This window comes from Lonchura striata, chromosome 8, assembly GCF_050655825.1.
Source record: "Lonchura striata isolate lonStrDom1 chromosome 8, ASM5065582v1, whole genome shotgun sequence".
Taxonomy (NCBI): domain Eukaryota; kingdom Metazoa; phylum Chordata; class Aves; order Passeriformes; family Estrildidae; genus Lonchura; species Lonchura striata.
In genome coordinates this window covers 16,385,585-16,407,968 of record NC_140710.1, presented here as the reverse complement: position 1 = coordinate 16,407,968, position 22,384 = coordinate 16,385,585, and the positions used below count along the sequence as shown (strand labels likewise).

Here is a 22,384-nt window from a genome sequence, read left to right as displayed (position 1 = left end):
CTGGTGTCCACAATCTGGTGGATTGTGTTTGCCTTCATGAAGATGTTTGCATGACACTGCAACTATCATCTCACATTGGATGGAGCTTTGTACATCAGAGGGTTTGAAATCCCAAAAAGGGGGAGTTAATTCTGTAGGGCCCTTTGAAGTTTTTGATGCAGGGCTACAGTGACCAGCCATTTGGTTGTTCATCAGTTTACTTGCTGGTGATCTCTTTGTGAAACTTATCTCCTCTCCTTCAGCTGGACAATATCTAAATTATGATGTCCCATGTTCTCTTTTTCCTTCTCTTTCCCTCTGTGCCAGATGTAGAATAACCCCAGATTAATCCCCAGCATGGTTTGTGAGCTCCCTGTGATCCAAAGAATACTGAAATGCAAGAGTACTTTCATTAAAAGTTTTCTGCAAAGTGTACTTTCAATGAGTATGAGAGTTTCCTCTCGATACATTCTTCACATGAAGTGGGAAGTTTTACCCTATAATAAGTCGATTGATCCAAAGTGTTCTATTGAAGGGCTGTTACAGAGAGTAGTGTGTGGTGTGACCCTGTACTGCTGTATCACCCCAGTGATCTGCAGTGGTCTGGGCTCAATCCTTTGGCAGAAAGATTCTGTCTGCACTTGAGTCACAAGCCATGAAATCTTTGTTTAGAACAGTTACTGCTAATGTTTAGTTCATTGCAAAGCTTAGAAGATGTAGGTGTTGAGGCCATTTTGCACAGGGGCAGTCATTGTAATTCTGAATTAAAGAAGTGTTAGACTGGGGTTGTCACTTCCCAGCCAAAGTGCACAGGCTTACTGAGATGTCTGGCTCATCATAATGTTTGATCATGTAAAGCCATGACCATTGACTTTTTTTTTCTCATTTTTTGAAAGGTGTTTTGGCTCTTTGTATATGGAGGCTGTTATTTTTGTGGGCATATAACTGTAGCTTTACATTTACTTTCTGTAACATACAGTAGAGCTCCACTGCTGTTTTAAAGTACCACTTCTATTTCTCTAGGTGAATTAATGTTACTTTAAAATCTGACCAAAGAATTGTATTTTTTTGTGTAACAAATCTTACTTGAGAAATGAGTATGTATATTGAGTAACATTCATGGATAAAGCTACAGTTTAATATGATACTTGGGACACAATCCTGGAGCAAGGAAGAGGAGCTCAAATACTTATCTTCTGTTGCTTTATATTACCCAGTCAGACTTTTTTTGAAAGGTCTGTCTTCCCTTACTATCTGTCTTTGTAATTTAGGCAAGGGGCTTTAAGACAGTTGCAGATTGATTAGGAAACTGAATCAAAAAGTGTGTGAATAAAACGAGAGAAGGATAGTGCATGATGATAGTTACTTCATTCAGAGTCAATTCTGATGATGGCTAAACATTCAGTCTAGATAAGAACAACCTACCCTTTCTGTAAAGCTCTGTACTAGTAGTTTTCTCTTGTTTCTTAGACCCAGTTCTGTAGAGATACCATACCCAAATCCATTCTTGATTTTGTGCAGCTTCAGTTGCTTTTGGAGTCTTTTCCAAATTTCCAAATAGGAAGTAAAAAATGACCTTGTATAGTTAGTTCTAAAGATACATGAGCAAAACAAGATTTATCTGACATTGATCAGCTTTCATGCAGACAAATAAATTATAATTTTTAAGTGGGCCAGCTAACCTTAGAATCATAAATGCAACTTTGCCTTAGAAAAGATGAGAAATGAGAATAGCCCAGGCTTCAAGTCCTCCAACACATAATCTCAGATACGTCGATAATTTTTGCTAAAAATATTTTTTAACGTGTTCATTTGTAACAATTTCCTTTCTGTGCATCATTCCCTGTTCAGGGACCTTGAGATAGCTGACTTTGGAGGCACTAGCAACAAAAGCAGAAACTTTTCTTGCCGTGCAACTTCTTTTCCCCTGTTCTTCCCACTTAATTTAATAACGTGTATATTTGATAGAACTTCTTGGTAGATTTTTAAAATTAAAATGCCAATAGCTATGTTATTTGGAAATTACATGTGTTTGAGAGATGACCACTGGAATGTTGATACTTTTACCCCGAGATCAAAAAGATAGAATATTTTTTTGGCTGGGGATTTCTTACCTCTCTGCTTTGCCTGTCTTGTGTGATAGTCTAGGATACAACCAGAAAACAATGACAGCTGTACAGTAAGTTCTTTTTTTATTTTGCAGGTTTTTTTTAATGTGGAAGTGGATCTTACAGCATAATGTAAATCAAACAAGCAGAGGTGAGTAGGAGTTTTGTGTTGGTGGAGGTTTTTTCCCAAAAAATGTCATTTGCATATACTTCTAAACCTGCAGAAAAGTGGTTGGTGAAAATTCTCTTGAAATTTGTATCCTGATGACTGTAATGTACACAGTCTATGTACTCTAATGGTGCAGCGTTACTTCTACAAAACCAAAAGAGGAACAAAATATATTTCCCCCATTATTTAATTTTATGATGATAATAATGTTTTTCTTCCATAAATCGTTATAGTTTAAAAGCTATAATGTTCTGCTAGCTGTTGAGAGACAAAATTATGAGCATTTTAAATAATTTTGTTCTCTGCACATTATCCACCTGGTTTCAAAGTACTGAAAGTGTACTTTGCATGGTAAAAGCAGCATGTTAAACTTGCACTTAATGTATTAATAAATAACTTCGTAGGAAATTTAATCAACTATCAAAATAGCATTTCAAGTTTTAAACAACGAAATTCTGTTGGAATTTTCTCCTCTCTTCCTGTCTTTAGGTACCCATTTGCAAGCTATTTGAAAGACAAAGTTTATGGAGATTTACTGCTGGTAGAACTTAAGTGTCCATTTGCAATTGCAAAGTGCCCATCTAGGAAGAATTTTCTGTAACTGGCATTTTCCTCCTTCACCCCAACCCCCTTCTCTGTTACTTTGAGAAAAAGAATTAGGAAGCTTATCTTTTTCTCTTCCATTTACTTGCTACTCCAGGAATAATTTGACCTATAAAATTAATCTTGTCTCCATATAATTGTGTGAAACATAACAGTGAGCTTTAATCCATTTTAACTTGAGTCTTTCAAGAGAATCTTTAGGTAAGGCCCCACAGTTGAGTAAATTCTCTACTTTGGAGACATGGGATGAAGGACTCCACTACAGAGACCTCTGTAACAAACGGAAGATGTCTCCTCGAGTTTCCTGCTTGCTTTTTGACTTACGTGCCATCTCAGAACGTAGCTGCTTGCAGTGACTTGATATTTTGAAGAGATGAGAGGGAGATCCCATTTGCTTAGAAGAGTTTGTTCCTCAATTCAAAGCTGCAATTAATATGTAGGCTTAATATTGCCTTGAAATTGTAGTATGTACATATTAAAATAGACATGAACTGCTTTGTTCATATCTTCTGTTCCACTAAGACTTCTTCAGAGCTGTTGCTGTCAACTTTAAAATACTGATTATAGAAGAGTGCTTTGTGGGGAATTTAAAATAACTTTTCTATTGAGTGTTGATATTTTGTATAATGTGTAACTGATTCAGGACTTTGATTATTAATTGTCTTCTGAACTATGAACAATTAAAAATAAGCTCTACCACTGTGTTACGCATATACGTATGTGTAGAAGATGTTTCCTGCCTTAGCCTGACTTTGCTGGTTTCTGAAACACGTTGCTTTGAGAAAACAACTGAACATAACTCTGCAAAAGGAAATACTTCATTTAAGGATGAGTGTAAAGCAAGAATTATGACTAGAAAAGGGAGTTGAATTGACAGTAAAATTCAAACTGTGCCTTGTGACTTCTAATGGTTTAAGTACTTAAAGTTTGCCATTTATGCTGTGTTTCTTTTTAATTTATGTGGTTATCTAATTACTCATTTAAATACAGAAAATTAGTTGAAAAGTCTGATGTATAAATAACTGAGTGTGTATTTTAAGTATGAAGTCATCTGAATGAAACTCTGAAGACCTGTGTTTAATATGAAAAAGCTGGTCTCTGAGAAGAATGCCTGTAGGATTGCATTCACAGCAAGAGGACAGAAAAATGTGTAAAAGAATAAGTGGAAACAGTGTAATGATGTTTGATCAATATTGCTATTGCTTGGAGGAGATCTTGAGGTTCCCAGAGTTCAGTAAAAGTAGAGTTTGCAGAGTTCAGTAAATCAGTGAAGTTACTGTGCTTTATTAGGAAACAAAACAAAACCCAGATCCAGTTCTACAAATTTGTAGCGTACTGTAGCTGTATTGCATTGCAACATGTATTGCTTTATTAGTTAGGTCACTGAAAAACAACATGGAAAAGCTGAAGAAGGTTCAGAGAGGAGCAGCAAGGATGACTGAGAGTTTCTTTTCAAGAACAACATGCATTTCCTAGCTGCCTCTGTTTTCAGTCTCCTCTAATGAGTGTAGTAGCTGCAGCATTTCAGAGGCTTCTAAACAGTAATTTTCACTCTCACAGCTCAGTGCAGATTTGCACTTTTTTAAAGTGTAAGTTTGTCTTTTAAAGCAATAGCTGAAAATGTGATTTAGTTATTTGCTGAGACATTTTTCTTATTCACTTGACCATAATGCATTTCCTGATGACTCTGCTAGTGTGCTTTCCATGTAGGGTTTGTTGGTTTGGTTTTTTTGTAAAGGGTTTGGAGTTTTGTTCTTGCTGTTTCAAATCATTCATGTTCCTAAGGCAAATATAAAATATATCATATCCTGACTTTTGTAAATAAATAAAGAAATCTGTTGCTACTTAAAAACACACAGGTATAAGACACTGTTTTCAAAAAGTGAATGTACTTTATTAGGGTGACCTTAGAATTTGTTCTTAAAATGTCTGATTTACAGACTGCATTTCTAAACTCCACGGGAGAATCTGTCTTGTTTTAAGTACAGGGGAAAGTTACGAAAAAATAAACTTGGCCTCAGTGTGTTAAAATGCAACGGGCCACACTTCTGTGTAGCAGGATAGGTTGCAGAAGTTACATTCTTGTGCTGAATTTCCCTGTAATAAAGTGTGTACATTGAAGTGAGGTCATATTTTAAGCATTTTACATAACAGGTAAAACAAACTTGCTTCCAGAAACTGCCTTGAATTTATTTAGTATTGCTTTACCTGAAAGTAGAAGGATGTAATTAATGAATAGTACCATGAATACTGAAGAATGATAGGTTATATACAGAATTCTGCACAATCTAAATTTTAGCATGTGGAATTTTTGTTTCTTTGGGTCAGAGAGGATGTAGTATAATTTTATCTTGTTCATATTATCCTGGTAACATGAAGTTGAGTTTTCTGCTGCTAATCACTTTTGGTGATGACTTTTTTGTTTTAAACTAAAAAAATAAAGAAAAACTTCAAGTATTAGTAGGCTGACTTGAGCTTTTCTCCTCCGAGTCAACATATTTTTTTTATTCTTAATCTGAAAAGGTACAAAATAGCTTTTTTTGCCTTACCTGATACTGATACTTGGAATCTTACTAGCTTTTTAATCCTTGATAACTGAAAGAATGTAGGGTGAGAGCCAGTTTGCTGATAAGTGAATACCACTAATGTGTTTCGTTACTCTAAGGTTCTGAATTAAATTAGTAAAAGCAGAGTGTTTGTTTCAGATAATGTTTTTATAATTGGGAAAGATACCATGCTTTAAAAGTTAAAATATCTGTTTACATTAGCAGGAGATACAGTCTGAAATGTGATTACATTTGTACGGCTAATGGTTATCAGCCAAAAAAGCAAGAATCATGAGAAACTGCTAGATGTGTTTCAGGTCATGCTGGATAAAAAGAATGACAACTTTTATTTAATATAACAGTAAATAAGGTCAGAGTTGTTCTGAAGTTGGAAGAGGTGTTGTGTTAATTGGGTTAAAGTGTTCTTAATATCATGTTTAAGAAAAGCACTCTGTAAATCCATTATGCAGCAGCATCATGTCATTCAAGTTGTCATGTGTGATCTGTTGGATTGACACTTCAGTACTAGTTCATGTGGGTAACCAACAATATTGTTTAATTAACTTGGGAAATATTCCTATAAAAACAGTCAAATATATCTGATTTCTAAAAATCCCTCTCAGTCTGATTGTGATCTTTACGTACTAATGAATGTAAATTGAGTGGGTGGCTTATCCAGAAAACAAGCTGGATATTTATACCTTAAGAGGTGTTTTATTTCAGTTACAGAATTTTCTTTTTCCTAAAATCATGAAAATAAGACCTCTGTGGTAATATAGTTGTAAGCATTGGGAATTTTCATAAAGTTATATAAAACACCTAATTGTTTTATTGGTATATATTGGATTTGTATTGGGGAAAAGGGGTTTTTACCCAACTGCTTACAAGCAGTGTCTGAACAAAAGGACCGAATTGTTGGAAAAACCTTTGTTTTACATTGAAGATCAGTTTTAGATTTGGATATCTGGACTCTCCTTTGATGAATTTTTAAATGTCTTGTGTTAGCAGAGCAGTGCTCATATTTGGCAGCTGCAGGAATGTTTTTCAGTTCTGTATGCTGTATGCGTGGAGAATAACTGGATTTGCAAATCCGAATTTCATCACCACTTGGTGGCAGTACCTGGCTTCAAAAGGACTTGTCTCTGAGCAGATAAGGTGGCTGATCCTATAAAACTATAGGTTAAGGAGGAGTAGATTAGTTTTTAAATTTCTGAAAGTTAGTTATGTGTTTTAGAAACGAAAATACTTTTTATTTAACTCACCAGAAGGGTTTGCATTTGTATGTCTCTATGGAAAATCTAGCTATCATGTCTAATACGCAGTTTAAGAGTATTGCTTGTGTTAATAGTATTCTCAGAAGATGTATTTAATGTTCCCCAGTTGAATTATTTTAGCATTTACTTCTAGCATTTTGCTTCAGTTGAGTAGTTTAGTTCAAGTAATTTTAGAACATAAAATTTGCTTCATGGTAGAATTCTTTATAGTGCTGCATTCTTCAGTTTAATAGAGGACTGTCAAAGCTTCTTTTTTGCTTTATGAAATGTTTTCTACATTTTTACTTTTTTATTTATTCATGTGGATTTTAGGAAAAGATTCCCCAGTGGATTTTTCTGTCAATAAAGCTAGTAAAGTTTGTGCCCCTACCCGTAGTTGTCGCCTCTTGACTGTGCCAATTCAGTGGTGTTTGGGTCCAAGCCTTTAAACTGGATCATGAAATGGTTGATAAAGTGTGAAAGGAGGAACTTCAGAGAGTGGAAGAAGGCAGCAATTATTTAAACTGGCTTTGCTTCAAAGAAAAGCATAATTCCAATGAATAGCACAGTAATTTGACAGTACATGATGCCATGTTGAAAATACTTCCTCTTCTCGGCAATCCAAAATCTTCTGTAATGGTCAGCAGGTTATTTTAATTAATTTTAGTGTAATGCCACATGTAAGGACTGCAGTGGTGAATTTAAGGTCTGGAAGAGTGCAGATGCTTTCCTAAACATGGTCTTTTTGTGAAATGTCTCACTTAGTGTGACTGGATGGAACATTGCTGGTGGCAGTGGGTTCTGTAGGGGGGAAGTACTTTTACCTTGTTGCCTGTAGAACTGACACTGAGATGTCTCTCTTGAGATGTGATACATCAGGGAGGTGTTTAAGTATATGATGGTGAAGAAGAGGGATTCATCCTGTGTAAAATCTAAAACTGTAGAAATACAACTAGAAAATGAGGTGGGACTTGGGAAATGCATGTTTATAAATTTGAGTGTGGTAATAGTACTCTACTTACTGATAATGTTATTTAGTGAGAGAACTCTGGAAAACAGGATCCCTAGAAAAGAGGTAGAAAGGAGAAGAGCATTAAATGATAGTTTTGCTGTCAATATATTCTGCATAACTTGGGAGAGGGAGAACATGCTTTTACCGTATGCCTAATAATTTTTGTGTAATTTTCTTCAGCTGTCAGAATGATAAATTCAGAGTTGGTTGTTGGAAGCCATTTTAAAAATACTTTTGTACTTATATTGTTATATTGAAATTGAAAAATTGTGGATAGTCTGAGCTATTGCGGAGCACTCTAAAGAGGACTGAAGTAAGCAAGAACTGAGATACTCTGTGGCAAAGTGTACTAAAACAGAATCACAGCATAGTTGAGCTTGGGAGGAACCTGTAGCCATCTTGTCGAATCCCATTGTCCGTGCTGTTGAGGTCCCTTTCAATGGCATCACAGCCTGTTGGTGTATCAGTCTTGCATGGTCAGCAGCCTTGCCAAGTGTACCTTCTGCCCCAGCATCCATGTGGTTAATGCAGGTGTTGAAAGTTGAACAGCGTGGGAGCTGGTACCAGCCCCAGGGTACAGATTTAGTTCATGGCCATGCACACTTCATACCACTGATCACAACCCTTAATTTTTTGGCAGTGTGATAAAGATAGCTTACAGCAAGGATAGGAGCAGGACTTCTATTTGTAGACTGTAATGAAGAAAAGCTTTCTGTTTTTAATAATGGTGCTGGTTAATAAAATTATTTACTGTGTTATGTCTAGACAAAAACAAATTTTTGTACCATACTGGTAGCTTTTCACTGAAAATTGCAGGTAATGGTGCAAAAGAGACTAACAGTTTCTTTAGACAGAAAGTGTGTGGGCATGTGAGATGGCATAAAGGAAGAGAATTTACGCATGTAAAAGTAAGGGAACAGTTTAAAAGATAAATAGTGTGTATTTTCACAGAGCATTAATTTTGTATTTTTAATACTTCTGTGTCTTTATTTAATACCATGTATGTCTGCATGTAGGACAATTCAATACTTGATTGTAGTTCTCATCTCTAGTAGAGCTAATGACAGTACAATTCAAACTACATTGCACTACTAAAAATCCAAACTAGAGAGCTGCAGGAACATGAAGACAAGTACCTGCCTGTACTGTGTGAACGGGGCTGTGGAATTCTGGGCAGGAATTACAAAACCTGTGGAGTTGCCAGACAGTGTGTGACTGTTCTTAAGTTATCAGAGTCAACACATTGGTTTTGTGTTCTGGCTAGTCATCTTTTGGAAATACCTAGTTCACTTTGAAAAGCACCTGCCAATGAAATTGTCTTAAACTGCTGCAGTTTAAACCAGAGGAGTATTTTTTATAGTGATACATGTGGTTCTTGTCACACTTAAATTGTACTGTCATTTATTATTATTGATTTCAGTATTGAATTTTAGCATGAAGCCCCCCATTGTGACAAACTGGTTATTTCCCCAAGCAAATCAATACTAGAGGAATAAGATTAAGAATGGTTGGTGGCAATAATGGAATTCTCTTTTCTGATTTCTAATTGTTGTATTATGGTTATTCTTAAGTTTTGTTCCTTTTCCTTTCACATGAAGTGTTAACATAACATTCTTAGATGTTATAGACCAGAAACTGATTTTCTAAAATTTTGGTGGTTTTAAGCAATTTTTTATTTCCTTACTGTTCCTGACTGAGAGCTTTTGAAGACATTTTTGCATTAGGAACTAAGTTTAAGGAAAATAACTTTCTGAAAAAATGTGCTTTGAGTTTGATCTTCCCAATTATAATCTTACTGAAAAGATGAGCTTCTTTTGTCATGGCTGCTCTGTAGGGGAGAATTTCTCTATGATCACCTTTTTCTGCAGATATTTGACAACTTGGTGAACTTTTTAACAGTATTTTAAAAAGTTATATTCTGGCAGTAACTTTGTATTTATTTAGGTATAATACAAATCCTGTATTGTTAATATTTCATACTGCTTTAAGAAAGTTTAATATGGCAGTCTAGTTAGCTGTGAGAATTTTGCAGTGTTGGTATTGTTATGTGAACAGCTGTGGATTTGAATTGAAGATAACTAGTTTTGAATTGAACTCTTCATGTTTTATTTAGATTAATAACTGTGGACTGTGTGTAAAGTAGTTGTGGGGGGGCAGTAGTCATGGTGTTAGGCATGTTAAACAAGCTGTCTCTTCAACTACAGAAGTCTGAAAAAATGCAGAAGTGTTCATTTGTAGAATTCAAAGCTAAGTAAGGGTCTACAAATAGTGTTTTTCTGCTGTGCAGAAGGAATGTATTTTCAACAGCTTAATTTGAAAACAGAAATAGAAGCTGAGGGAAGGCAAGGTGAGTCACTGACTCACCTCTAGTTGTCAGGCTTTATGGTTTTATTTCCATCTGAAGAATGGGGTGGGATAGCTTTTTTAAAAATGCTAAACTGGCAAACAAGTAATAGGTATTCTTCTAATGATCAAAGTATTGTGAGTTTATTGATTTGGGCCATTAATATTGCTAGATAACACCCAAATCTCCAGAGGCATAAACTCTGTGTGTTACGATATGGAGGAGGCAAAAATATTGCACAGCTGTATTCTGAGGTTGTTTTTTTTTCTCAAGATGTGGCTTATACACTACCAGTTCCTCTGTCAAAACCTTCATTTTCCACAGGTTCTTAAACCTTTCTATTTTGGCAGAAGTTCTGTGCTTGATGTTTGCCATGATTAAGGTTTTAAAGCATAGACTGGGCATAGACGGGGCAAATGGAAGGAGATGCTTTTTTAGTCCTGTACTTAAACTCTCTCTGGTCTTCTCTTTGTTGCTTAAAAATATGTGACTTTGGTTCCATCACCTTTAATACAATCTGTCACTTAAGAAAGCTTTATTACAGGAACACTTGTGGAAAAATGGTAGGTTTTGTTCGTTTTCTCTATTTACATAAGGAAGTCTCGAAGAAAAATCTAAATGGGAGCAGTGCAAACCTGAAAGCACCTTTCCTATGTCTTGAATATTTGAACAATCCCTTGAGTGTCCTGCTTATTCACATACCTGCTTGAAGAACTTGACTTACGAGGAGTTATTTAGCACAGGACTAGTACGTTTTTGCCTTTGTTACAGCACTGCTGAAAGACACTGTATTTCTTCAGTTTCTTTAACAAGGCTGATTAAATTCAAGCCATTTAGAAGATGGCTTCTAAGTTTTTGTGCTGCTTAATAGTTGCTCTGTGCTTTTACTCATTGGCTCATATTTAGGAATTTAGTGAGAAACTTGATATCAGAACACATAAAGGCACTTCGTGCTTTTCACAAACTCAGCCAAATTCTCCTGTCTTAATTTTTCAGTTCTAATGTGCTTTTAGATTTATTGTAAATCCCTATTAAATGACACTGGGCTTGCAACAGAGGCTGACAGAAAACTTGTCTGCAACTACTAGTAGGCAACAGCATGGTATGCTTGCTACTGAGGTGTAAGCTTTACTGAACTAGCATTCCATGAAGGCAGTGCTCCTGATTTGGTGTGTGACGCTACTGCACAGTAAAAGTTGTCATTATGAAATAAGAACTTGGAACCATCATAAACCTACTGGTAATAAATGCAATTAATAATGTACATAGAACAATGGATTTAAGTACATTCCTAACAAAAAGAATTATTAATGAACAGAAAGTGGACAGCATAGATCTGATGACAGGAAGGTTGCATCTAATCTGAATTACTGAGTGACCTAGGAAGCTTGCTTGGAGGGATTACGAAATAATTATGTTAATATGCAATTATCACCTCATTTCTTCTGTAGTAACCTCAAGATGTAGTGTAGTAAGGGTGTTATAGCAAGTGCTGATAGTTTGCAAAAATACTTACGTTCAAGATTTTTTAAGACAGTAAGATTAGCTTAAGGCATTTAAATTATGATCTGTCAGCTTGAAGATAGATCTGACCTTACACTTTTTTAATGCTGAGACTGCCTGGCCACAGGCAATCCTATCTGCAGAACACATTATGATTTTTAAAACTGATAGTTTATTAATAAAAACAGTACTTAAAATTGGGTAGATTTTAAATCAATTAATAGAGAGTGGAGTGTGGCTTAGCTGAATAAATAATTGGTTTCTTTCTACTTTTGAATATGAAACAATTTCTGTATAGTAAATAGCATGGGATGTAAACCAAGAATAACACTTTTAAGTGCATTGCAGTTATTCTAGGCTTAACTGAAATAATGGAAATTGACCTAGCCTTTAAATAAAGTGTGTTTAAAAGGTAGGAGCTGGGATTGTATATGCTTGTGTAGGCTTTTCCAGACACTTTCCATCACCACTTTTACCTGTATATATCTCCTAGGTATATTGCACTAGATGCTTAAATAAAAATTATCTGGTATAGTCCTGGTAGTGGATATGATAAGAAATGCTTTCAAAAAATTGGAAGTTTTGTCTCAATTTTTAAAATATGCCAAGTTTTAAATGCTACATATTTTGACAGAATTAATAATTTTGTATTCCTCATATGGTATAGAGAAGATAATTTTAAAACTCTGATGAAAACATCTGAAGAATATTACCTAGCCTTGGTTACATCTTAGTTATAATGATTTTTTCTTTTTTTCCCAAGAGACAAGTTAGATGGTAACATTTCCTCAAAAAATATGGCATTGTGTCTTTAGTTGTACCTGTCATTGTTACTGCACAAATTCTGACACGTGGAGTAGATAATGTAACTGAACTATTGCATCTTGGTTCGGTATTATCACAAGACTAAATTATTGTATTTTAAAAATACATTTTCTGTTTTCTTTAATGCCACACTGTTAAAACTATTAACCTTTTTGTTGTTGTCCTGCACAAAAAGTAGTGAATTGTACCACCTTGATAGCTTTAAACATACTAATATATGATGATAAGAATAAAAGTGATAATTAGCTGAAAATTATTAAAATGTAGTAGTGATATTATTGATACAGTAAGCATTTCAGGCTTGATTCAAAGACTGAAATCTTTAGGAATACTTGTCTTACCATAGAAGACTTCTAATCATACCCGTATGGAATAGTTGACAATCTCCATAAATACACAGTACAGAGAGGAGTCTCTTACAAGATTGCATAGGGTAATGCTTTAGATGTCTTTCATAACTCTGAAGAGTGTGACCACAGGGTGTCCTAGCCACTTTCTTAACTTCAGCTTTAATACTAATGTTCATTAGCAGTATGATTTTGTATGTAGAGCAACATAATTTTGTCTTCATCTTGTAAGCCTGTGAGAAGTTATGAGGAGCCATTCTGATAATGAGGATTGCAATCTCCAAGCAGCACAATATTCTCACTCTGCCTCCCCGCTGTTCAGGGGTACCAGTGAAGTTGCTTTAAATGGGAAGCGTCTGTTCTTCCTCTGAACCCCTCACACCAGAACAGATGGGTGGGATGGAAGGTTTTACCTCCGAGGTGGTAACAGTGAAGCCACTCATTAACACTGAATTTACCACTTCGTTAGCAACATTGCTTCCTGTTGAGATAAGCTAATACCGGCTCTCAGATTGACTGAGCACGCTTTTGTCTGCTTCTGCAGCAATAAACTTAGGAAAATGCACATCTTCCAGGCAAAATTGTCTTACTCAATTTCTTACTAATGTTTTGTGAACAGTTTTATACTTTGTTGTCTGATACTATATGAAGTCTACATTATTGAGTTGTAAAATTCCTGGTGCTGTTGTGCATCATTGTAGGCTTCGCTTTTAATTGACTTTTGCATTGCTGATTCTTAGCGCGTGTTTGCACTGCCCATTTCTAACTTCTGTAGGTGATGTAAAGACTCCTGCTGGGTGGTGCATTATCACCGTTTTAGGGTGATAGCTTTGGATGTGATCTTATTGGAAGTCGTTATTATAGTGGAAAATGACCCATCTCAAAACAGCAAAGGAAAGCAAAAATCTAAGAAATGGCAAAATGAGGAACTGGGTGTCTAGTAGAACATTTACGTAAAGGTATGTAATAGACAATAATACAATAAAATATTTCACACGCAGTAAACATTTATTATGGCTCTGATGTGAGCATTGCTATATTTCTAAATCGACTCGTTCAGTAATGGAGTAGCAAAGGAAATACGTTTTTAATGACTTAATTTTTCATTGTATTTCTACTCCAAATAGAATTACTTTTATCTGCAAAAGTAAGTTATCTTACATTAGGGTTTGTTTTATACAAACTCAGAAGAGGTTAAATAATTGTTTTGTCCTTTTGCAAGTGCAACAAAAGACAATTTCCGTGAAGCTGTAGTTAGCTTTGAGTTGTGTGGATAGCTGTCATTCTGTTGAGTTTAAAATACTGGACATATTTTTAAATGTTATGTTATGAAGTTGAGACTGGTGTTGTTTAACTAGATTGTTTTCTCTCCTTAGGAGAAAAGGATGTCCAAAGTGGTCTTCCTGGATTTCGATAAAGGACCATTGCAGGAAGCCATGGATATTAGTTGTGAGTTATAACATCTTAATTCAAAGAGTCTAGGTAATAACTTATTTTAACTGAGTTCCATTCAAAATGTTAATTAGTAACTGAAGCTATGTGATTGTAGGAATCAAATCCCACAAAAGATCAAAGTGAGTAGTCTATAAGGGTAAAATACATGATTTCTGTATAATACAGATGTCCTGACTCCTAGATGAATGTTTTAATGCCTTATACTCACTGTGTTCAGAGGACACGTATAAAAAGTGAATGCCAGAGTGGACTAAGTTTACATTTCTGTTGGTCGCACTTTGATTTTCATGTGTAGGCAGCTCCTTTGTGCTCCCTAAGCACTGAATAGATGATTTGATATATGAGTAAGAGTCACTTGTAGAAAGACAAGGCCACCCACAGGGAATTAATATGCAGTAGTTTTCTGTACTGGAAGATATTTTTAGTGTCATGCTCTGGATTCAACACAGTGACTTCAACTGGTAGGTAAATCCTAATGAAGTGTTTTGTTCTTACAGTATTTTTTCCCCACCACGTTTCATAAGATGTTGTTTAATTTGCTTATCATTTAAAATAGCCTTATAAGCAAATGGGATTTATTTGTTTTAAAGCAAGGAGGGTTATTTTGTAAGAAGGGAATAAAAAGACATCTCGTCTCCTCAGTGAGTTTGATCATTCGCTGTGTCTCTGTCACTAATCAGATGCTCAAAATTAGCTTCATTGTGTTTTTCCCTTCTGCAGGCTTCCATGTAGCATTAGGTCAGTTGTATGGAAGTATTTTGAAAAAAGTGCTGCCTTGAGAAATATAAAGACTGTTTAAGTTTCCTTAAGAAAGTACGTTTAAAAAAAAACCAGAATTGCTAGTAGATGTCTGGGTTGCCTTTACTCGTTACTTTTACTTCAGGAGAACAACTGAAGATAACCTGTATTTATGTACATATAGAATGTATTTGCTTTTGTTTTGACAATCTAATTTTCCCCATCTTGCTCGTGTGTAGGTCTCGGGTTTCTTTGAGCTGGGATATTTGGCAGTGACTAGTTTGATGTATGGTTATTAATACTGCATACCAAAAAATAGTATTTTTTATTGCTTCAGTGATTTGCTATAAATGTCTTGGATATCCTAAATGATAAGTAGATTTTGACAAGTTCAAAACATCTTTTTAGATTAGAGTGTGAAGTGATCCTGAAGAAAAGCTGTAAATTAAAGTTGTCATTATTTATTTCTGCAATTGCCTGATTTTTTTCTTGTTTGTTTTTTAGTATAAAAGTACTTAATGGACAGACCAGCAATATGGATGATTTAGAGACAAATACTGGAGTCACTGGTGCTAAAGAAGAAGAAATCCTATGTGATGATAATTTTATATCTGAGGAAGAAGGTGGCATTCCCAAACCAGAAGAGAGTGACACGTCATTTCAGAAGAACAACACATTGACTCTTAATGAGGAGCTATCAAGGGACAGATCTGAAATAGCCTTAAGTGGAGGCCAGGCTTCTCTGTTTATACACACTGGTGCTCCTACTGTTTCTAGTGAAAACTTTATGTTGTCTAGAGGAACTGCTGTTAATGGACCAGTTTCACACTCCACCTCAACAAAGACTTCCATCATGAATACAGGCAGCGTTTCATTAACCGCTGGACAACCTGGAGGTCATCCTGCAGATTCCTGCTCAACTTTGACAGTGGTTCAAGATCTTCAGCTGCCTGTGAAGAGTACAACACAGAAATCCAATCAGCACCAAGTTTTATTTTTGTTACCTGATGTAGCACATGCTAAGAACCTGACTCATTCCATTAAAAATCTACCTACCTCTGCTTCAGTTGGTGGTGATTCACAGAAAACAGTAGGAAATAGTGTAGATAGCACTTTAGTAGACCAAGTAGAAGTTTGTGAGGATGATAAAAATTTGCTATTAAAAGATGATTGTGTCGATACTTTAACAAGCATTTCCTCAGGTACAGGTGACTTCAGATCAGGATGTGATCCCAGCTGGGATCCACAGAAAGAGTTTATACAGTTTCTTATGACTAATGAAGAAACAATAGAGAAGTCTCCCATTCACTGTAAGGTAGGGATAGAAAAGAAACGAAAAAGGAAAATGGATGTTAGTAAAATAACACGCTATACTGAAGACTGTTTTGATGATACCAGTTGTATTCCTAGTAAATCAAAACTATTAAATGTTGAATTCTTAGAGCAGAATGAGGAGCTACAAATAGTAGAACCACAGAAATATTCATTGAGTAAAGTAAAGCCTGAATCTACAGATGAAGAGCTGGAAGCTGTTGATGGTATCCAGCAGCTGATTTATAGTCCTACTAGTAACTGTGCAGAAGATACTTCTCCTGTTCACACTAGCACTTTTCTATCCAATACTTTAAAAAACAAATGTGAAGAGAATGATTCTGAACCACCATCTACTTTCAGTACTGATGAACCATCATTTTATCCCTGTACAAAGTGCAATGTGAATTTTAGAGAGAAGAAACATCTGCATAGGCATATGATGTACCATTTAGATGGGAACAGTCATTTCCGGCATCTCAATGTCCCCAGGCCCTATGCATGTAGGGAATGTGGAAGGACATTTCGAGATCGTAATTCACTTCTTAAACATATGATAATTCACCAGGAAAGAAGGCAGAAACTGATGGAAGAAATCCGTGAGCTGAAAGAACTTCAGGATGAGGGTAGGAGTGCACGGTTACAGTGCCCACAGTGTGTATTTGGTACCAATTGCCCCAAAACATTTGTGCAGCATGCAAAGACCCATGAAAAAGATAAAAGATACTACTGTTGTGAGGAATGCAATTTCATGGCTGTGACAGAAAATGAACTGGAATGCCATCGAGGGATCGCTCATGGAGCAGTAGTCAAATGTTCAATTATTGGTAGTGACTTGTCCCATAGAAAATCTCAGAAAAAGGCATCCTTGAAAGATCCTTATTTAGGATCCTCAAGAAAGTCATCGACATATATGTGTAAGCTGTGTCCGTTTGCTACTTCAGCTAGAAGCATTTTAAAAAAACATATGGCATATTTGCATTCAGCATCATGCCTTGATCCCTTTGGTAGCCATCTTAGACTAGAGAAAAGAAAAGGCAGTATAATAGAAGAATCTTTAGATTTTCGTAGCAGGACAAAACAGTTGATCAAACATTCTTCTACTTTTCCAAAGAATTCTGCTTTAAAACAGGATGTAAAAAGATCATTTGGCTCTACTTCACAATCCAGTAACTTCGCAAAACTTCACAAGAGACCCTACAGGATACAGAAGGCTCGGAAAAGCGTTTCACAGTCATCTGTAAGTGTGTGCAATCTAAATTCTACAAACAAGAACTTTTTTATTAGAAATAGCATTGACCAAAAACGTAAATGTTTTCATCAAGCAGCAAAGCAGAAAGCTAGTACCAGAAAGAGTAATTATTTATATAGACACAAATATGAAAACTACAGGATTATTAAAAAATCTAGTGACTCTTACCCTTTGCATTTAAAAAAGGAAGAGTCCAAATCTGTCAGTGCTTTGCATTTATTTTCTTCATCAAGTAATAATTGTTTTGTCATGGATTCAAATAGCCTTGATTGCAAAAGGGCAGAAGGCTGTAAAGATCATAGGCATGTAGCTGTAAAAAGAGTGGTTAAAGAATCCAAGAGGGAAGGCTCTGTTACAGGAGATGATTTGGATTGCTGTCCAGATTTTCTGCATAAAATGACTGTTGTTGTTTTACAGAAACTAAACTCTGCTGAAAAAAAAGACAGCTATGAAACGGAGGATGAAAGTTCATGGGATAATGTTGAACTATGTGATTACACTACACAGTCTGTGGAGGATGAATCTTACAGTGATATTAATCAGGAGCATGTAAACCTATTCCCCATATTCAAAGGTAAAATGGAAGATAATGAAGCTGGTGATAAATCTTCACTTGGTTACGAGCAGAATGATGGCTTTTATTTTGAGTATTATGAAGATGCTGAGGGTAGTAACTTCTTGCATGACTTGCATGATCCTCAGAATTTAGAAAATGTAGGATCAGCATTGCCAAAGCATAATTCAGTTTTCCACTGGACTGATTTGTCGCTTGAAAAAAAATCGTGCCCATACTGTCCAGCAACCTTTGAAACAGGTGTTGGCTTGTCCAATCATGTCAGAGGACATCTTCACAGAGCTGGACTAAGCTATGAAGCCCGTCATGTTGTTTCACCAGAACAGATAGCAACAAGTGACAAAATGCAGCATTTTAAAAGAGCTGGAACAGGGACTCCAGTTAAACGTGTCAGAAAAGGTAAGATTTGGTTTTTTATTTGGGTACAAAGTTGGGTGGACAAAGGGATTTATTGAGCACTGAGCAGTAGTTTCTTGTAAAGCCTCTCTTCTTGTGATTTGCAGTTGTCATGTTTAACTGTATATAATTGTCAAAAAACATTATAATTATTTTCTTTGTAGCAATTGAGAAATCTGAAACTTCCTCTGAGCATACATGTCAGCTCTGTGGTGGCTGGTTCGATACTAAAATTGGATTGTCTAATCATGTGCGAGGACACCTGAAGAGGCTTGGCAAAACCAAGTGGGATGCACACAAGTCTCCCATCTGTGTTCTGAATGAGATGATGCAAAATGAAGAGAAGTATGAAAAAATCTTAAAGGCTTTGAACAGTCGCCGTATTATTCCCAGACCATTTGTTGCTCAGAAATTTGCATCAAATGATGACTTTTTATCTCAGAACGTTATACCTCTTGAAGCATACCATAATGGCTTAAAGACTGAAGATATATCTGTGTCTGCATCGGAGGAAGAAGGGCTGAGTTTCCTAAATGAATGTGATGAAACAAAAGCAGTACTACATGATGAAAAAAGAAATCAGTCACTTACACTGATAGAACTCCTAAAAAACAAGAGGTTAGGAGAAGAAAGGAATCCTGATATTTCCCCTCAAAAGATTCATAATCAAACTGCAAGAAAGAGGTTTGTTCAGAAATGTGTTCTTCCATTAAATGAAGACAGTCCATTGATGTATCAGCCACAAAAAATGGACTTGACTATGCAGTCAGGTAAGAAGGTGTTTCTTGACAACATTTCCAAAGAATCATATAATTCATAGAAAATGTTCAAGTGCAGAGTATTTTACTTGGGATTCTGTTCATTTAATTCTTGTTTCATTTCCAGAGGACACTTGACTGCGAGAGGTAGCACAGCAAATTTTTCTGACACGTTTTTCCTAAAGTGAAAAAACCCTTCAGTAGCACTGAAGGGTTTTTGCATGGAGTATAGTTCCTGTTCTGCATATGACTGGGCATGCAAATTGAAAGTGGACACAAAGTGAGCCTCAGTAAGGAAGAAGACACATCCTGCAGTAAACAAGTTGAAGTGTCTATGCGTATTTGGTAGACTAACAGTTCTGAAATGTTTGGGCTTGCAACCCAGTTTTCGGGCATTAAAACAGCTGGTTTAGGAATACTGCATTTAAGTCTCCAAGGTTTGTGCAAGGCAGCATTTGCTCAAACTAACAGAACTGTTGATACCATTATAAATGCGTAATACTGCAAATTGGTGAATCACTGTCAACTAATTTTGATGGTTTTAGGCAAACATACTCTTACAACATAGATTAATTCTTGTTTGTTGCAAGTTGTGGCTACCGTGAGAAACTCATGCTTGCTTAGGGCCTGTCTGTCCTGAGTGACAACCTGTGCTGGTTCAAGCTTTGTTGGCATACAGTTGTAGCCAGCAGGTTTCTAATGCATGGCCTCTGTCTGACCAATAAAGACCTAGATTGTCCCTCCACTGAGAATTGTGCTAATGAAACAATTCTACATTCAACTTCCTAGCTACTCTGTATACTAATAGAGCAGGCTTTTAGGGTGATGTTTTTAACTTACTTGTCATATGAGAATTATTTCTAGTCTTGGGGAACTCTTACAACATCCTTTTTAATGTGTATGTAGAGCTTGCATTTGCCGGTTTCTTGGTTGGACACCACCAATGCTGCAGGATTCTCTAGACTGAAGAGCAGGATCTTATTTTTATTCCCCTGACTTTTTTTTGTGCTGTTTCTTTTCTTGTTATTAACCAGGTTAGTAAAACTGGCAGTGCCTAGTACTTTTTCACTTGTATTCTTTTCTTTCTTTAAACAAAAAACCCCAACAATCTGATGTGCTCAGAAGTTCTTTTAGGGGCTATAAAAGTGTGGCAATAAATCTCTTAAGAAAGGTGGCTTTCTAAAATGGCATAGTAGAAGTGGAAGAGAATTGCATTTTATGTCTTCTGTATGTCTGTGGTTGTCTCTTAAGACAGGAGATTGCTTAATAAAGGAAGTGTATCTTTGACAGGTTTAATGATTTGAAAAACAATGCTCAAGGAATAGCTTGCCAAACCTGACACTGTGTTTTGCTTTCTGTGTAATATTTACTGCTCAACACAAGGTAGAACTTGTCTAGTTTTGATGAACAACCAAGTAAAAATAAACATACGCTCGCATAGTACTAACAGTTCTGAATGGGGCCCAATAATTTTCTGTGGCTGAGGTAACAGAATTTGATAACTAACGCACTGTGCCAGTTGAGTTAATAAGAAAATATTTAACATCAAGTTGAAAATCTTATTTTTTTCCTGAAAAAGGCAAATATTCCTAATTTTGGATTTACTTTTATTAAGGCTTTTACCAACCAGGTGTTCTTCTGTAACTTGCCTGAAAAAACAGCATGTCTTCTGTGGGCTGCTGGAGAATAGCATTCTTTCTTTCCTGCAGAGACTTTTTGGCTGTGTAGTTTTTTCATTTATTCTTCTAATAATTTATTAGTAGAGAACCCTCACCAAAACAATGTATCTTTGGTAAAATGCAGGGAGAAATATGGCGAAGTTGAGCAGGAGATAAGTTATAATGGTTTCTTTGTCTGTAAGTGAGGAGTTCAGTATTGTTTCATTGTTTTGGTGTGATAAATAGCATGTTGCTTTGTTGATATTTATTTAGCTCAAAGATTTTAGTAAAAAACTTCAAATAATTTACTTTCATTATCAATTGTGCATCTATAGTAATGAATAGAAAATGCACTGAACAAAATGTTTTGTCTAATAGCTGTTCAATGGTGTGTGTTTTACCACGTTTTTCTCTGAGCCTAATTTTAGTATTGAGTGCTGTAGTCTTATGGGTAAAACACTTTTAATTACCACTTTGTGAATTTGACTTTTCAAATTCTCTTTATCGGAAATTCTGAAAGCTCTGAAATTTCTCAACAGAACTGTGCTATTCAAATTGAGGATTGTATTTTGGAATTAGAGCTTCATTATGTGGAGATCTGTAGGAGCTTGGTAGTAGGTATTAAATGCAGAGTAGTCTACTGGGCTCAAGATGCCTCCTTTCTGTTCTTTTTCAAATAATATGGTTTGGCTTAAAGCACTAGGTGGAAAACTAATAACGGTTAACTTGGATCCTTCTAATATACTAAACAATTGCGTCAATGCAGTGAATATATTTTAAACCATCTTTATTGCAGAAAACTTTTTACAACGCTTTGAGAATTTCATTTTTTGAAGAGAGAACTGGATTATAGTTTTCTTTTGAATGATAGGTATGCCTGTGAAGCTTAGAACGTGTGTGCATTGCAATACGACGTTTACAAGTGCTGTTAGCCTGTCCAACCACTTACGCGCTTATGCACGAAAGAAGAGTGCTGGACTTTTGACTGGGACAGGTATGTTTTGTTACAGATGTAAAAGCAAGTCTGTCTATGATGCATTTCCTTCATCAGACTGGACAAAAGCATATGTTAATTCAAAATAATTTTGAAGCTTCTGCTGGTAAACAATTTATTTGCCATAAAACTTCAGCAACTTGTAAGAAAACCTATGTTGCTGTTGTCCACTCTCATGTCTGATTTTCATTCTTAGTCTTTGATTTCGGATCCAACACTTAAGGTATGTAAGCAAAACTAAAGAGATGGTTGCTTAAATTCATTCTCCTATGATATCACAACTTCCCAGCCAGATAGTTGGCCTTCTAATGAAGTGTTTTAAAGCATCTCGGAAATGAGAGCGGTGGGAGGAAAAAAAGGCAACGATACAACCAGTAATTTTTACTGTCTAGTACATACAGTTACAAAGAATACTCCAGTAAAATAGGAAGAGCAGGTCATATTACACTCTGTGTATTTCTAACAACATATGTTGATTTCATATCTTGTTTGGCTCACAACCCAAAAACTACCTGCTCTGACATTGAGTGAGGGTAGTACAACATTTGGCACCGCTATT

General features: G+C 35.8%; 1 protein-coding gene across 21 annotated transcripts in view; it reads left to right on the top strand.

The window, feature by feature from the left end:
• The window catches only part of ZNF644 (zinc finger protein 644), a 77,884-nt gene that overhangs the window by 43,767 nt on the left and 11,733 nt on the right, over nucleotides 1-22,384 (top strand). For 5 of the 21 annotated variants that reach the window (XM_085586418.1, XM_085586420.1, XM_085586415.1 and 2 more), the window contains exons 2-6: nucleotides 2,183-2,238; nucleotides 14,066-14,138; nucleotides 15,387-18,418; nucleotides 18,580-19,185; nucleotides 21,703-21,825. In XM_085586418.1, the coding sequence (XP_085442544.1) occupies nucleotides 15,418-18,418; nucleotides 18,580-19,185; nucleotides 21,703-21,825 (3,730 nt within the window). In that variant the 5' untranslated portion in view covers nucleotides 2,183-2,238; nucleotides 14,066-14,138; nucleotides 15,387-15,417. Of the gene's footprint in view, nucleotides 1-2,182; nucleotides 2,239-14,065; nucleotides 14,172-15,386; nucleotides 18,419-18,579; nucleotides 19,186-21,627; nucleotides 21,681-21,702; nucleotides 21,826-22,384 lie in introns of those variants that run through there. The other 16 variants (XM_085586422.1, XM_085586424.1, XM_085586416.1 and 13 more) reach the window with 8 other exon arrangements.